Raw genomic sequence first — 16,561 nt, forward strand, 5'->3', positions numbered from 1 at the left:
TCGAATCGAAGTCACCTTCGGAGGCCATCAGTTCCTCCTTATGAGACAGTAGCCAGGCCTCTTCAGAGTCCAGAGTCGGAACCGCTTCGCCTTTGAGTAACTGGATCTCACCTAGACCTCTCTCGATGCTCGCCAGGGCCAGATCCTTCTTACGAACTGCCACGAGGGAATCAAAGAGAACAGCCATCCTCGTTAGGCGGGCATGAAACTCGTCCCGCGGGACAACGGTCCCCGCTGGCTCACAAGTCCTCGGTTCCTCTTGACTCTGGATTTGGCGCTGAAGACGACGGACTTCAGAAGCCTTGGCTTTTTTCTCTTTCTTCATCCTAAACAGTGCACTCGCCGGCTTTCCGAGATCCTGCTCGTGACCACTGACCTGAAACTCCAGCTGCAAACTCTCAGCAGCGTGAGCGTCCTCAGTAGATTTCAGCGTGGCCTCAATTCGTTTCAACGCCTCCCGCGACTCTGCTAGTCCCTCTGTCAAACGCTCCACCTCCGAACCACAGTCGCTGATCATCCCGTCGATCAACGATATGAACTGCGAAAGAAATAAGAGTCAGAATAATTGAAGAACAAAGTATCCTACAAGAAAATTTGTTTTTCGAAAACGAACCTTGTCACGATATTGCGGTAAAGGCCCCGAAGGCTCTCCTTCCGCACCTTTGGAATATCTCCTCTTCTTGGCGGTCTCGGTTGCAGCGCCATTCCTTTTGCGACCTTTGGGTAGCGGAGTGGCACTAGGCGCAGGAAGCCCTAAGACGATCTCTTTCCTGTCCAAAGGCGGAGGCATCGACTCCATTACTTGTCCTTTCTCAGGAATCGGGACCGGGGTAGTGGTAGAGCCCGAAGGTTGGGCCAAGACCTCTGGGACTTACACAGCTACCGTATCTGTTCCTACGAGGGGTGCAGCATCGCTCTGAGACTTGTTTCCTTCGGTTGAGATCGACAGCGCAGACGAGGAAGGGATAGCCGACATTTCAGCAGAGGTCCAACTCGTTTCCTTTTCGGCATTATGCCTGGATAGCCTGTCTTTGAAAGAAAGGAATCCAGCAACGAAATTCGGAATGGCTTCATGAATTGCCGGAATCGGTAGAACCGGGCTGGCCTCACCCATCTCGACGTCGGAGTTCTTCTTTTCGTTTTGGGAGGAAGACATTCTTGCTTGAGAGAATGAAGAGAGAAAAGTTTGAAGGAATAAGATGCGTGAAGAATGGTAATTGATGAGTTGCTACTTATAAGGATATGAGGGTGACGTGGATTTCCGCAGTAAAATAATCTCAAAAGACAATCTACGAGAAAACATACTCTTTACCAAAAATTCCGATTAAAAACACTTCACTCGCCCGCAAAATCGTCTCCGAGTCTTGCAGGCTGGGGGGCTAACTATTGGGGTCGAAAATGGTTATCTCGAAATCAACGGCTAAGATTATCATTTTAGCAAATTTTTCACGAAAGACTTCTCGAAAGAAAGATCGGAAGAATACAAATACTTATGGACAAGGGTCTCCGGAAAGATCGGTAGGAAAAGAGACAGGTCAAGAACCGAGAGCCAGACCGTTCTCACAAGGTCACTTCGCCCATGGGCGAGGACGACCAGCACCACGGTCACCTCACCCATGGGCGAGGACGACCAACACCACGGTCACCTCGCCCACGACCAGCACCACAGTCACCTCGCCCATGGGAGAGGACGACCAGCACCACGGTCACCTTGCCCATGGGCGAGGACGACCATCACCAAGGTCACCTCGCCCATGGGCGAGGACGACCATCACCAAGGTCACCTCGCCCATGGGCGAGGACGACCAGCACCACGGTCACCTCGCCCATGGGCGAGGACGATCCGCGCCCGGTTCACCTCGCCCTCAGGCGAGGAAAATCCAATCCCGACCAGTCCGACTCGTTTCGACTCTCGTGTCCTCCGTATAGTTGTGATATCCAACTTTTGGATCATATGCCTCTCGTTTCGTCTCGATCGGAGTTACTCTCGAAGTTTTACGACTAAAATCGTAGAAAATCCTGAAGGCCTAAAAACGGTCTGAGAGGATCTAAACGTGTCTAGAGGCCGATCTACGCTTTAGAAGGGACCCGAGCCCAATGGGAGTTATGACGGTTTATCCTAACTCGCGGAAGTAGGATAAACGTTAAGTTTCCGAAGATAAATATCAAGATTCGAGGATAACTACAAAGATTGACGAAAAATGGAATATTCCCAAAAGAGATAAACTTGGACCCAAAGGCAAATGAGTAAATGGGTCACCGACCTAAAACAACTATATAAGGAGAGCTGGAGCAGAAGAAAAGGGATCCGAGAATTTAGACTTAGAGAACTCCTGCTAGCTTAGGGAACTTAGAACTTAGGTGGTTAGACTAGCAAGGCAAGGCTTAGAACGTTTTGCCGCCTTTCTGCTCTGCTTTTGTCTAGTTAGCATATCTCTACTCCTCTCGGAGAATTCTTGTATTCATACTATTTCATTAATAAAACGCCCCGAGCGACTATTTATCTTTATCTTGCTATTTATATTTTTACGCTCTGAAAGTGATTACGCAGAGAATTCGGACCTTCCGGGAAAATCGGGGTTTTTTGGTTTTCCTCCATACTTATTCATTAAAATCGACGGTGTGAATTTTGGTTCCCACAATTTTAAGAGATTTTAGATAAATGTCATATCCAATAACACATGACTAGAAAAAAATAATAGAAATCATTAGTTGAATAACATAAGATTTTAAAGAAAAACCAAAATACTCTAAAATTCTAAATTCAATACACTCCCCTAAATGTCCACATATGTTATGTACTTATGTTGCTATTAAAATCCTATGTTATTTTCGACAAAAAGAAAATAGAGATAGACTAGGATTTGACCCGTGCTTTCGAAACGCAGATTTATTTTAAAAATAAATATTTTTTAAATATAAATTTCTATACAAAATAGTGTATAGGTCTGGAAACATTGATCCAAAACCGAAAAATCGAAACCAAAACCAAAATCAAATTGAATTCATAAATAACTGAGTGAATTCTATATTTTCGGAGCTCAAAAAACCGAAACCGAACCTGAAAAAAAAAACAAACCGAAAACATAAATAACATAATGAAACTATATAATTTATAATTTAAAATATAAATTATATACTTACAAATATTAATTATGTTTAATTTCTAAATAAAAAATATCCTAAAATACTATTTATAAGCTGAGTTATCTGAAATACTGAATTACCCAAATATTTTTATCCAAAACTTAAAAATTATCTGAATTGCCTAATATTTTTATTCAAACAATCTGATTTACATGATATTTAAACTGAAAACATGAATTATCTTATGCCTTTATCTATATTATCTAAAATTTTCCAGAAAATTAAATCGAAACTAAATTAAACCCATTTTCTTGGATATTGGCGGGTTCTCAACTTACTACCTGAACTGAACCAAAAACCAAAATAACCGAAAAAAAATCAAATCAAACTTTGTAAATATCCGAAGGGCTCCTAAATTTCTTGAACAAAAAAAATAATAATACCCAAACTAAAACTGAAAGTCGAGTAATAGTGTATCTATATATTTACATGATGCTAATAAAGCATTCTATTTGTACAAATTATTTAAATCCCTTACATATGTTGTTTATATATACACGAATTTAGATATAAGCATTGTTTTCATATTTGACCCAATCGAATTTTTAAACCAGGCGATCCGTATATAATCATGTCAAGATTTAATGAAAACCCCTGTTAATTAAAATCTCAATTAAACCAAAAATGTGCTATTAATCAGTGATCTGATCCAAAAAAAATCTAATAATATTTGATGAATGAGTTAGCATATTTGTTTAAATAATTTCAGACTGACGAATATTTTGCAGGTTTCTTAAAATAATCTGAAAGTTACTCAATAAAATTTTCTTTTTGTTCTGAAAGTTATAATCTGAAAGTTACTCAATAAAAATCTTAAAATAATCTGAAAGTTACTCAATAAAAAATATTTATTGAGTAACTTGCAGGTTTATAGTGAAAGTTACTCAATAAAAATTTAGCTGTAGGTAGAATTATTTAATGGGATAAATATATTTAAAGATATTTTTTTTTATAGTTGTAATATCATAATTATCCATCGTTAAAAAATACATTTAAAATATTTTAAAATTATAGTTCTTAATAAAGAAATAAATAGTTAGACATGACATTTATCAATAGTTCATGATCTATTTTAATATAATAGATATTTAGACTAAATTTAAGCATCATATAATAAAAACAGAAATTGGTGAGAATGCACCTAGTTACTAATGTAATGTGTCATGTACCATTTGTTTAGAAATATATTTGTATTGGTCGGTTTTGCCCCTGTCACATACGCCGATCTACACTCAATAGGCCTGGGTCGCGTGTGGCTGAATGTCTGAGGACTGTCTTCAACCCATTGGACAAATAAAGGTTTCATGCCTTTACAGATTCTGCAATTGAAAGAGTGTGAGGCTACTCTGTGGTTTTCGAGCATCGAACAGTTGCATTTATTCACACATCCCCAACCACTCATTCGTCTCCTATATACATAATTTTGGTCAATACATTCTCAGCCTCCTCAAGTAAACCCTAAATTACCCAATCGTCCCAATTCTTCTCCCAAATCATTGAGATGGAGGATCTTGCTCCCCCCCCCAGAATGTTCATCGCCGGCGAAGAACCCCTTGGAGAGCGTGTCAACTCGTATCACAAGTTAAAGCGGACCGAGTTGCTTATCGACGCTCTTGAACTGGAAGAATTAGAGTTTCTGAGAAATTCTACTTTTGGAAAGATTCTCGCGATAGAGGAGAACCCGCCGTTTTCAGGTGCGTTTGGGCAATATGTCGTTGTCAGGCTTCTGAAAGTGAACAAAAAATACGAGGTTTGGTTCATATTTGCGGGAAGCCCTGTTAGAATGTCACTCCGGGAGTTTACTATCGTCACCGGACTAAACTGCCGGAAGATCACAGAACCAACTAAGAAGAGGAAAAACCCTCTGAAAGAGAAGCTGTACTGGAACAAACTCCTTGGCTCGTTGAAATTCTGCACTGTTGACACAGTGAAGAGAAAAGAGGCGCGGATTAAGTTTGCTTACCTTGCAATCACATCGTCGATTCTATTCCCGTCCTCACACACACCTCGCATCATCCCGGAGCATGTTGAACTGATTCGAGATCTAGACGAGTTCCTCGCATTCCCTTGGGGGAGAGCCTCATACCACACGCTTGCTACATCTCTTATTTCGAAGGATGAAATAGCATTATCGCAGGCGTCTGTTGCGATTCGTGGTTACGTTGATGCAATTCAACTAGTTCTTCTTGCCGCCATCCCTCAGTTGAAGGAAGAAATCACACAGTCCGAGCGTACTGTTATTGTGGATTCCGAGAGCGAGAGCGAGAACCCGAATGAAGAGTTAGCTTTGGAGGATGACAACGCAGTGCCGCACGACAAACCATCTGAGGCGACCAAGTATTGTCTTATCCCCAGGCATGCCAAGAGCATAGATATCGAGTGCCAGGTAACAAATAATCCGTAACATGATGTGTTGGCATCTTATTTATGTGTTAACTCGCTCTATACGAAGCATTTGATAAGATTGTTTTATTGTACTAAAACGGTTAGTAGCTACTAACAGATAGATTAGTTGTTAACTGAAAAGGATAAGCTAGCTCCCAATCATGTTCTCTTTACACGAAACAATACTAGCAAATCGATTTCAGGGGTGTTAGATATCCAGCGTTAAACTTGACTGGTAACTTCCCTTGTTTCCGTAAATCTGATAGTTAGCGGATAAATCTTATCTTTGACGCAAACGTTTGCGTATTATGTATGCGCCTGTGAAACGAATAATTCAATCCACTATGTTGATGTTAGATTGTTAGATGTATAGTTGACTGTTAACTTATTACGGTATCGTAAACCTGTTACTTAGCGGGTTAATCCTCTCTAACACGCAAACTTATTACGTTTATCATGTTGATGTTAGACTGTTAGATGTATAGTTGACTGTTAACTTATCACGTTATCATTCACCTGTTAGTTAGCGGCCACACTACAAGAAAACTCGTAAATAACCACAAATGAGCCACAAAAAATTTGTGGCTAGAGTTTTACGGCTACAAATAGCTACAAAAATAGCCACCGTATTTAAAAAGCAAAACTTGTAGCTATTATGTAGATTTTTGTGGCTAATTTTGCTACAAACTACACTCATAGCTTTTTGAGGATAGTTAGCCACAATTAGTCACAAAACAGTTTGTAGACGTAAAAAATCCACTATTAACCACAAAATAATTTGTTGAAGTATTTAGCCACAATGTAATTTGTGGCTATTTGGAGAAATATAGATCCTAAACTTATTCTAAACCCTAAACATACCCTAAAACCATTTATCCTAGATCATGAATTGAACTCTTAAATACAAACGTCAAACGATATGAATAGTAATATATTTTAGATATATATATATATATATACACTAAATATATTTATTTTTTATGTTTAGGTTATATTTTGATGTAAATATGAACATGTTGAAATCAGTGGACCAACCAATGGAGAAATAAACTATTGTTGGTAAAGCTAACTACTTAAGACATTTGAGGATCGTGAGGTATATACACTTAAACCTTTACACAATGACTTTTAACTTTTCTTGTTCTTAATTTGACATTTTTTTTCAGCAATTAGTTTTTTTTTTATGTTCTCTATGCAGGAACACAAAAAATAGAAAAAAAAAATTATCTTTGACCAATGATATCAAACTACCCAGATCACATCCTCTCATCCAAACCCTCTACTATAAACCTAAACTCTATATACCAATCCCAAAATCTAAAACATCAAACCTAATCTCATTTTAAATCTATACTACATAAATCATACCTTAATCTAATATTCTGAACCCCAAACTCAAACCCTAGATATAAAACCATGAATCCAATATTTTTAAACTTCAAATATATTATTTAAACAAACTCAAATTTTTTTCATGTAAACAAATATATAATTAATATCTATTCCAATCTTTCTAAATTCCGTAGCGATAAATATAATTTAAGCAAAGCCAATTATGGTAAAGTCATATATAATTTAATTGGATGTTTTACATAAAATTTATTAAAGCCGGTCATGAATCTAATTCATTATATATGCAAAAAAAAAAAAAAAACTTTGGCCAAAATTATATCCTTCCGCCAAATTTTTCTTCCTTCCCCGCGCACATCTTGACCAAAATTAAAACGATAAACAAAAAAAAGAAAAAAGAAACTCTTCTAATTTTTCATTGGTTGACAAATTAGCTAAAGGATTGCTATCTAGAATTTTGGACCATTGATTAAATTTGTTCCAATGGTCAAGATCACTTTGTGTTTCTTCCTCGTGTCTCTCACTCTCTCTTTTCTTCACAAAGATCTCATCTCTCTTTCATTCCTGAATCTCAAATTCTCAATCACGTTGCTCCAGATCTTCTTTCTCTCATAACTCTCTCTTTAACCATACTACTTGCTCGAGCTTGTTCACCAAAGCTTGTTCATCACCAAAGCTCATCACCGTAGCTCGTTTGTCATCGCCACCACCAAAGGCTCGTCGCTGTCACCACCGAAGCTCTTCGTCCACCACACATACAAAGAAGAGAAGAGAGGATGAAGAAGATCCAGCAAGTTAGAGAGGACGAAGACGAATACGATGCTGGAGAGAGACGAAGAAGATGAAGGTATCTCTCACTCTCTGATTTAGTTTTGTTTTTCATTTAGGATATTGATTTTGATGTTGTTATCGATTTAGAAGTTAGCGATGGGGGAGAGAGCGTGACCAAAGTGGGAGGACGGCATATGGTGGCGAGGGTGGAGATGGACAGCAGATGGTGGCACCGTCAACTCGAAGCAACGAAGCGGCGGAGAAGACGATGACCAATTCTTTTTTTTTTTTAGGTTTAGTTCTTTTTGGGTTAAATTCTTTAAAAAAAGTCAATTTGGTTTAGTTTTTTTGTTGTAATTAATTTGACTTAGTTTAGTTTGTAAATGAGTTTCAATTTGTAAAGTGGGTTTAATTTATAAATAAAAATTTATTCGTAAATGTCGACAAAAAAAAAATTTACTCGTAAATCAGTTTATTATATACCAAATTTAATATATCAGACATATTTATATTTTTATTTGTAACTTATTTTGTGATTTGTAATTTATATTTTTTTTTTAATAAAATATTTTCTACGATTCAAAATGCTGTTCTGTGGCTAAATTAGCCACAAAGATAATTTTATGCTATTTGTAGATATTAGCCACAAATATAATTTGTGGCTAGGTCGTAGAAAGAAATCCGCAAATAGCAACGATGGTCTGATATCCACGAGCTCATAGTCAGCGAATTATATTTGTGGCTATTCGTAGCTATGAGTGAAATAGCCACAAAATTCAATCAACAGCCACAAAATTTATAGTGGCAATTCTCAGATTTTCTTGTACTGTAATCCTCTCTAACACGCATCAGGTTCATGTTTGTGCAGGTGCCTGTCAAGTCTATTCTAGATGAGCCGTACGAGGAATGGTCCGCTGGTCAAGATTTCTCGTGGGTCGATGAGTCCGAGGATTTGGCTGTAGAGAACATGGTTCGATTGATTTGTGAGGTTTTTTTTTATTTCAGAAGGAAATGTTCAAAGGTGGTCTAAACGCAAGTGATCTTTTGTGTTTGAGGGGAGTGAAGAAACTCAAGGAGAAAGAACCGAAGGAAAAAACGACAAGGATCACGCCGCGGAGGTGACAGATGGCGAGGGTTCCGACTCTCAAACCCACATTTTAATAGCTAATTTGGTTGCGTCGCAGCTAGTCGACAAGTCCAGATCTCCCGCCTCTGACTTACGTGATGAAATCAGCTCGCGGGAGAAGCGTATTTATCAAGCACTAGACGCCAAGCTAGAGAAAATTACTTCATCAACCATTCAATCCCAGCAATTAGCTATCCTTCTAACTACTATCTCACGATGCCTCCAGGACATTGATAAGAAGATTGGCGCTGCCCTCGTTGGTCAACTGAAGATCATGCAAGCTGCGATACTCAAGGGTGTAACTGAACTCATTGACCAGACCATTTCTAGCCGCGATGTTGCTGTTGAGCATACGCTTTTCGGCAAATCTTCTGAGTTTCTTCCACAGCAAGACACAACCGCCCCCTGTCAACGGCAACCTTCCAGTCGTGCCTGACACTAGTACCCCATCGGAAGCTGCTGATTTTCGCATCAGCGAGGTGCTGCGTGATCTGAATATAGTACCTGACCATTCTCTCCCACCAAACACAGATGTTGATCTTCCAAGAAAAACTCCCGAGCGCGGTGGGTCTTACGCCGATGATAATCTTGATGCTGAGTTGGTGAGATATCTTATTTTTAGTTAACTCAGCCATTTGTTATCTTGCATTCCAAAACTCATTTGTTTTCACTTTTTATTTGACAAAACTAGGACACCGCGAAAGGATCGTCGATCCAGATCTCAATTGCTGCTGACTCACAGCTTCCGGTTGAGCAGAGAGAAGTACAAGTGGAGGATTTAGTAGCAGCCAACAACATTACCGAACAGGTAAGATGATAAGCTAGCAATTAAACCCAAACTTTGCAGCTAACAATTTACCGTGCTGTACAGACCGAGCACATCTTAGATGCTAATAAAACGCCGGACTTGGTAAATTAAATATTAACTTCTAAGTTTATGTCGGATAACCATCTTGTGTATATGAATGCTAACACTCCCTCCCGCTGCACGTAGGAGAACAATCAATCACTGGGAGTTTCAACTATGGTTGTTGAGAAGCCTCTCTCCCAAGAGTTTGAGATGGATGAGGTAATTCTTGGTCTCTAACCGTATCATTTCACTATATATGTATCTATCTATCCTCGTCCTTTCCATCTCGCTGATGTGTAATGTATATTCACACACACTCAGATGCATATACCTTTTTATCTACACGATATGCCGTCTTTCTCACTCGGGCTCTCGCAGGAAGATGTCCCCGGTGTGGAGAAGTCGCCCAACCCGACTAACTACGTTTCACCACCCAAGGCACATGAAGAAGAGGCACCGGAGCCGCGCAAGAGCAAAAGGTCTAGGATAATCCCTGCTGGACTTCAAGACTACAAGTGTGATCCAAAAGTCAAAGCAGGGCTATGTATTATCCCTGATGTAGACCACCGGTTTACGCTAATGGAGCAGAAGGTTATGAAGGAATGGTAAGTAACCCCCCCCCCCCAACCGTTTTATACTGCAAGCCTAAAATTATTTGTTGCATCTACAAACATTTTTAACCCATTAATTAAATTGTTACAGAGAAATAAAGCTTCCTAACGGGTACTCCATGCCATCGCTTGAGTTCTGTGATATTGCCTATCGTACCACCATATTACCTACGGGGGTAAGCAACACTTCTCAGATGTTTAGCAAGTTTTTACATGTATGCTTAACAATAGTTATTCGATTCAGGTCGTTGACACCCTTATCGGATTTGTCTCTCGTGGCCCCACGGTTGGTCCCAATGTTGCCATATACGACACTACCCTTCTAGTAGCTCTGATGAACCACAACAATCGGTTTGTGAAGACCGCAGTCAAGGACCGTTCCAAGCTTAAGTTCGCTGACGTCCCGCTGGAGAAACACTTGGAGAAGTCGCATGAGAGGATATATTTTCCATTTAACATGGAAAAACAACACTGGGTTGGAGTTTATATCAATACCAAAGCGTGCACCCTCCATGTTCTGGATTGCAACACATCTTTTCGAAGCGACAGCTCGCTGAAGAAAGAGCTAAACCCTATTGCTACCCTCCTCCCATACGTTCTTAAGCAGTTTGGCTTTTTAGGAACCAACGCCGGTGTCAAGGCCTTTACCGTGTCCAGATGCAAGGGAATACCGCAGGTATCTAGTCAAATTGATTCCGAAGTCATGACGGTCCTGTTGATCGAAGCTGACGCTGGGGATGGTCTTGGTGCTTGCAAGGCAATCACTCCGCGTCTGCTTCCAGACGCATCCAAGAAATTGGTGGTCAAATTATTCGATGACATCTCTATGTAACCGTCTTGTTTCCCTCTTCCTACAAACTCAGGCCTATGTGCCCAGCTTATGTTGTTGTTTTTAAATCTTTCTTTTAGAACACGCCCTACTATCCAACAAATTTGGAATTTTATCGCCCGACGTTAACTCAAAAAATCGTCGTTATTAGTTAACAACCTATGTAGTTTGAATAAATCCTAACTTAGCTAGCAACTTATTTATTGCTTGTTAACACGGCTAGACTTAGCTAGCGGCCAACATATATCTTACCTGCTAACACGCATCTTAGATCTCAATTGCCCAAAAGCTTACCATCATTTAAAGTTTTCATTTATGAGAATTATTAAGTTATAAATGATAACACTGAAGTTAGCGGCCAACATATATCTTACCTGCTAACACGCATTAATTTTATTGCTTGTTAACACGGCTAGACTTATCATTTTAACAACTATTAAAGCTAACATAACTCTGAAGTTAGTGGCCAACATCTATCTTACCTGCTAACACACATTAACTTTAAGTAATTGCTACATTTGTCAATTCGTCGTTATTAGTTAACAACCTTTGTAGTTTGAATAAATCCTATCTTAGCTAGCAACTTATTTATTGCTTGTTAACACGGCTAGACTTATCATTTTAACAACTATTAAAGCTAACATAACACTGAACTTAGCGGCCAACATATATCTTACCTGCTAACACGAATTAACTTTAAGTAATTGCTACATTTGTCAATTCGTCGTTATTAGTTAACAACATATGTAGTTTGAATAAATCCTAACTTAGCTAGCAACTTATGTATTGCTTGTTAACATGGCTAGACTTATTATTTTAACAACTATTAAAGCTAACATAACACTGAAGTTAGCGGCCAATATATATCTTATCTGCTAACACGCATTAACTTTAAGTAATTGCTACATTTGTCAAACCGTTTTAAATACATAACACTTATATAGATCAAATTTCACCTCGTTCTACAATGGACTCTTTCCATATAAAACCCTTATTCTCTGCTCTCATTCAAATTAAATTTCCGAAATATCATTTATAATAACTCTCCGAAGTTAACGGATAACATAACGTTTACATGGTAACCCACATTAACCTATGGTATAACGATGTTAAAGCACTTGATAATTTATTGCCCCCACTATATATTACCTTATGCACCGTAAGTAATTTACCACCATGAGCAGCCAGATTTATAATTTTAACAACTAATGCAGCTAACATAACTCTTAAGTTAGCGACCAACTCATTTATTGTATGTTAACATAACTATGTAGTTAGCGGCCAACTAATATATTTCATGTCAAATCGAAACATATCAATCCATGAACTAAAGCATTGCGAATAACTCGAAGTTAGCGGCTAACTTAACAAAGACATAAATTTCATAACATAAAATGGGGGAGTCTTTATTCATACTCTACATTGCACATACACATGCGTCAATGTGAGAAGCTTAGGGAACTTAGGTTTAGTACATGATAACAAAAAAAGGTTGTGGGAACCGAAATTCGCACTGAAGGTGCGCTTTTGGATCGGCCATACCATCGTACTTCGGTACTTTGATTTTTCCCAGATCGGACACCCTCATGTCCGAAATGCGATTGGTAAAAGGGGTATTCCGAGCTCCTTCCAACAGTCGATCGATTTCGGGGGCAGCACTAGTAGCATGATGGATTTGAGACTTTACGGCCCTCACTTCGGCCGCAGTCTTGGTGATGTAGTCGCGAAGATCGCGGATATCCGATGTCTCGTCAGTAGATTTCCGAGCCTGTCGGCGTTTACTGCGAGAGAGCTCGGTTTGTCTTTCAGCCAGCCCCTCTGTTCGTTCCAATAGGCGATTTCTTCCTCTTCCGTCATTGGTTTTTCGAACGGGGAGCCTTCCCGAGCAGATCGGCTTCTGGTCCTTCTCGGATGTCTGTCGACGCCCTCGTCGGTGTCGTTGGAAACATCGCTAGGATCCAGGTCAATGTGTTCGGCTTCGTTATCCTCCGAGTCCTTTGCAGGGGGCGGAAGACTTTCAGGGTTCCCCTTTTCGATGGGAGATTTCTCGCTAGGGTTTTGACCGGAAGGTCGTTCCCGCGCGACTCCTGATATGTCGAGTGGGGTAGCGAAGTCGAGCCTTTTCCCGCGGATTTTGGTGGTTCCGCGGGGGCGGATTGCTTGGGTCCTTGCCGTTAAGGTTTCAACCTGTTGGGTCAAGGTATTCACGAGCTTATCCTGTTCTTCCGACCTTTTCTCATAGGTGGCGAACATCTTTTTAAACTCCTCGAGCGTCGCGGCGTTGGCTTCTGCGTTGGCCGCGGATACGTCCGCTACTGGAGTGTGGAGATCGGTGCCGCTGCCTTCGTTAATAGGAGTTTGCACGTTATCCGCGTTGTTAGTTGACATGTCTGATCGAGAGTGATGTGGCTTTTGCGGGTTAGATTGATCCGTACGCCCCCCCCTCCTTCTAGCGCCAAACTGTGGGAACCGAAATTCGCACTGTCGATTTCCGTTTAAATAAGGAAACTAGAAAAACCCTAATTTCTCAGAGGACCCAGATATCTGCTAATTACCACACGTCAAGCAATCAGAACACGAGAATAACAACGATAAGAATAAGAAATCGAAAAAGAGAGCAAAATAGATCTTATTCCGAATCTGCGTATGAGCGTTTACAACAAGGTATAAGCCTGCGCTCGAGAGCTGTCGGCGAGATTCCTAGTTCTAGCAACCCTAAGACGGCTAAACCTAATTGAGTCGCAGCTCGAAATAACAAAAACGGAAAATTGCCTAAATTGCTCTAAGTGCTAAGTTTGCTCTAAAAAGTCCTCTGCCATGCTCCTCGCCTAGGACTCCTTATATACTAGCTCCAAGGTTGGTTTACGCTTTTAGTCTTCTGCCCTTAAGCCGTCATAGCATAAAAATGGAGATATTCCATTTTTCCCGATCTTCCAATTATCTTCAAAACTTCCGTATTTATCCGCGGAAACTTGACATTTATCCTTCCTTGTGGACCAAGCGTAAACCGTGCTGCGGTTTACGGGCTTTTGGTTAAGAAATCGTAGGATGGACCTCGAGTCGTGTTTTAGATCCCTTTGGGCCGTCTTCCGACTCGACACGTTTACTACAAATTCTTTTTGATAAAGAACGAACTTTCCGCGGTTTCTAATCCGCGAAGTTTGATCGATGAATTTACTACAAACATGGACTGAGCTTGCTACGGTCTTCGGGAGATAGCATTCGAAGTTTTGACGAGAATGCATGGATTGATGTCGTATCGATGTTCGGAAGGGTTCAATCGCTACACAGCGACTGAACTTCGGCTCGAGCCCGGTTGCTACGCAGCAACCGAGCGGGACGAACGCTCGGACTTGGTTGCTATGCAGCGACCTGACAGCGTGTATGCGTGGTAATTAAGCAACGGTCGAGCTTGGTTAGTTTGGTTTGAATCTTCAGGGATACTTCTTCGTAAGAACTTCATGTTTGGTTATATTTTACGAAAGTTACATCTTCCTTTTTACTATATCTTTCGGAAATACGATCTCCGAGGATTTTCGGGTGGTAATTCCGTCGTAACCGTTTTTGACCCCAACAAAGGTCGCCCCAAATCTGACCATTACAAAAGAAACACAACAACTCCACTCACCCCTACATACTTAGTCTTCATCTCGATCTTCAGATAGGTGTCTTACAAGTGACCTTGTTATGGTCTGTTCCTCCACATATGCTGCAGGTTCTGCGGCGCTTTAAAGCACCACTCATCTGCATGTTGGTAGTTAATTACATGTTAACAGAGTGCTTAGACGTTAGTATACATCGTAACATGTAAAGTAAATAAATCACACCAAAGATACTAACCTTGAATTCCCCACGCGATGGAATTCTGGCCTTTCTCAATCTCCCAGGTGGGTGGCGAGTTGCTGGAGGTAGAAGGTGGCCATCCTCTCCATCCACACCAAACTTGTACACATCAATGTTTGCTTGTTCCACTGGGTTGATGCTCCCACTGTACGCTAATCCCCAATACGTGTTGCTGTAATACACAACCACCTTACTCTCCACTGAATCCCGTGCATATATGGCAGCAGATACTGCATGAGCACAAGGGATGGCCAGCGTGTCGAACTCCTTGCAAGAACAAGTTTTCTTATCAAGATCCACACTGTGATACATCCCATTTCCATCAACAACTTCGTACTCATTGTTTATGATGTGTTTGACAGCATATCCTGTGGAGTCTGTGAAGTTGCGCATGACGATATCAGTAACTTTCAGAGTTAGTGCCCCCACATTCTTTGCTGCTGCATCACGTCTCGAAGAGAACCATCCCATCATCGTTGACCTAATATACTCTAGAAGAGGGACAATTGGGTATTCTCTAGCCTCAGACAGTGCTGCGTTCAGAGACTCAGCGAGGTTACTTGTCATAATGTTGTACCTTGCCCCATCAAAATACGATCTAGCCCAGTGCTCAAGTCCAACCCGGATCAGATAATCCGCACAAGCGTCGTCAACCACCTTGAGCTCGTTGAAGTGCAAGTAGAAATCCTCCAGTTTGTAAGCTCTTGCTGCTCTACCCAGAAGGTACCCCAAATGCTTCTTCTTGAAGATCGTCTGGACGTTCCTCTGGAGATGTAGCAGGCAAGCACAATGCTTAGCCATCGGATAAACCTGTTAAAAGTAACTACAGCAGTTAGCAAACTGTGGGAGTGATCTTATTCTACAGACTACCAAATACGTTAACCGCTAACTTATGCACTATAGTCTACCCATAATATTTTAAATAGAGGCAATGCAGTGATGCTTAGTCTGCGGATTCCAGAATATATTGCGGTGTGTCTGTCAGAGACAAAGACTAAGTCAGTAGCATCAGTCGCTACAGCAAGGAGCTTGTTGAAGAACCATGTCCATGATTGGTCATTCTCGCTATCCACTATCCCAAACGCAATCGGAAATATCTGATAGTTCTCATCTTGTGCACTTGTTGTGAGCAAACACCTTGCAAACTTCGCTTTCAAGTGCGTTCCATCAATGATGACTACCTTTCTCATGAAATCAAATCCTTTTTGGCTTGCCCCAAATGACAGGAAGAGGTACTTGAAACTCTGGACACTGCATGGTCCCTTGCTTGTCTCCAATGCGACCAGAGTCCCAGGATTCGCAACAGCCAACTGCTGGAGGTAGGAAGGTAAAGTACTATATGCTGCCTCAACATTTCTACGCCCATTCTCTATAGAAATCTCCCGGGACTTCCAAGCAGTCCAGTAGGATATCGGTACACTGTGGTCCGTCCTCATCATCTCTCTCAACGCTCCTGGCCTTGGGCCACTTCCGGTACCAACATACTTGCCCCTCATCATTCCCCCAACAATTGATGAGGTTGCATGTCTCCTAAACTGCCCCCGCTCGCTAACAGTGCAACGGTGGTTACTATCCAATGTCTTGATTTCAAACCGCGGGCACCCCGTGATTTTAGTTGCGTACACCCGCCAATGATAGTTAACTCCACT

The 16,561-nt window shown here is 40.8% G+C and overlaps 1 protein-coding gene and 1 long non-coding RNA gene across 2 annotated transcripts; both read left to right on the forward strand.

Annotated features, from left to right (window-relative positions):
* Positions 1-6,099: 6,099 nt before the first annotated feature.
* LOC125589734 lies at positions 6,100-8,091 on the forward strand. Its single transcript, XR_007325898.1, has 2 exons — positions 6,100-7,729; positions 7,801-8,091. It is a non-coding gene; the product is annotated as an uncharacterized LOC125589734 (long non-coding RNA).
* Positions 8,092-8,283: 192 nt separating this feature from the next.
* On the forward strand, positions 8,284-11,172 carry LOC125589735. Its single transcript, XM_048762084.1, has 8 exons — positions 8,284-8,623; positions 8,719-9,381; positions 9,471-9,587; positions 9,651-9,689; positions 9,774-9,848; positions 10,008-10,234; positions 10,332-10,416; positions 10,485-11,172. Coding segments are annotated over exons 2-7 (726 nt in total). The 5' UTR covers positions 8,284-8,623; positions 8,719-9,114; the 3' UTR covers positions 10,333-10,416; positions 10,485-11,172.
* The last annotated feature ends 5,389 nt before the right edge of the window (positions 11,173-16,561 follow it).

This window comes from Brassica napus, chromosome C7 (assembly GCF_020379485.1).
Source record: "Brassica napus cultivar Da-Ae chromosome C7, Da-Ae, whole genome shotgun sequence".
Lineage (NCBI taxonomy): Eukaryota > Viridiplantae > Streptophyta > Magnoliopsida > Brassicales > Brassicaceae > Brassica > Brassica napus.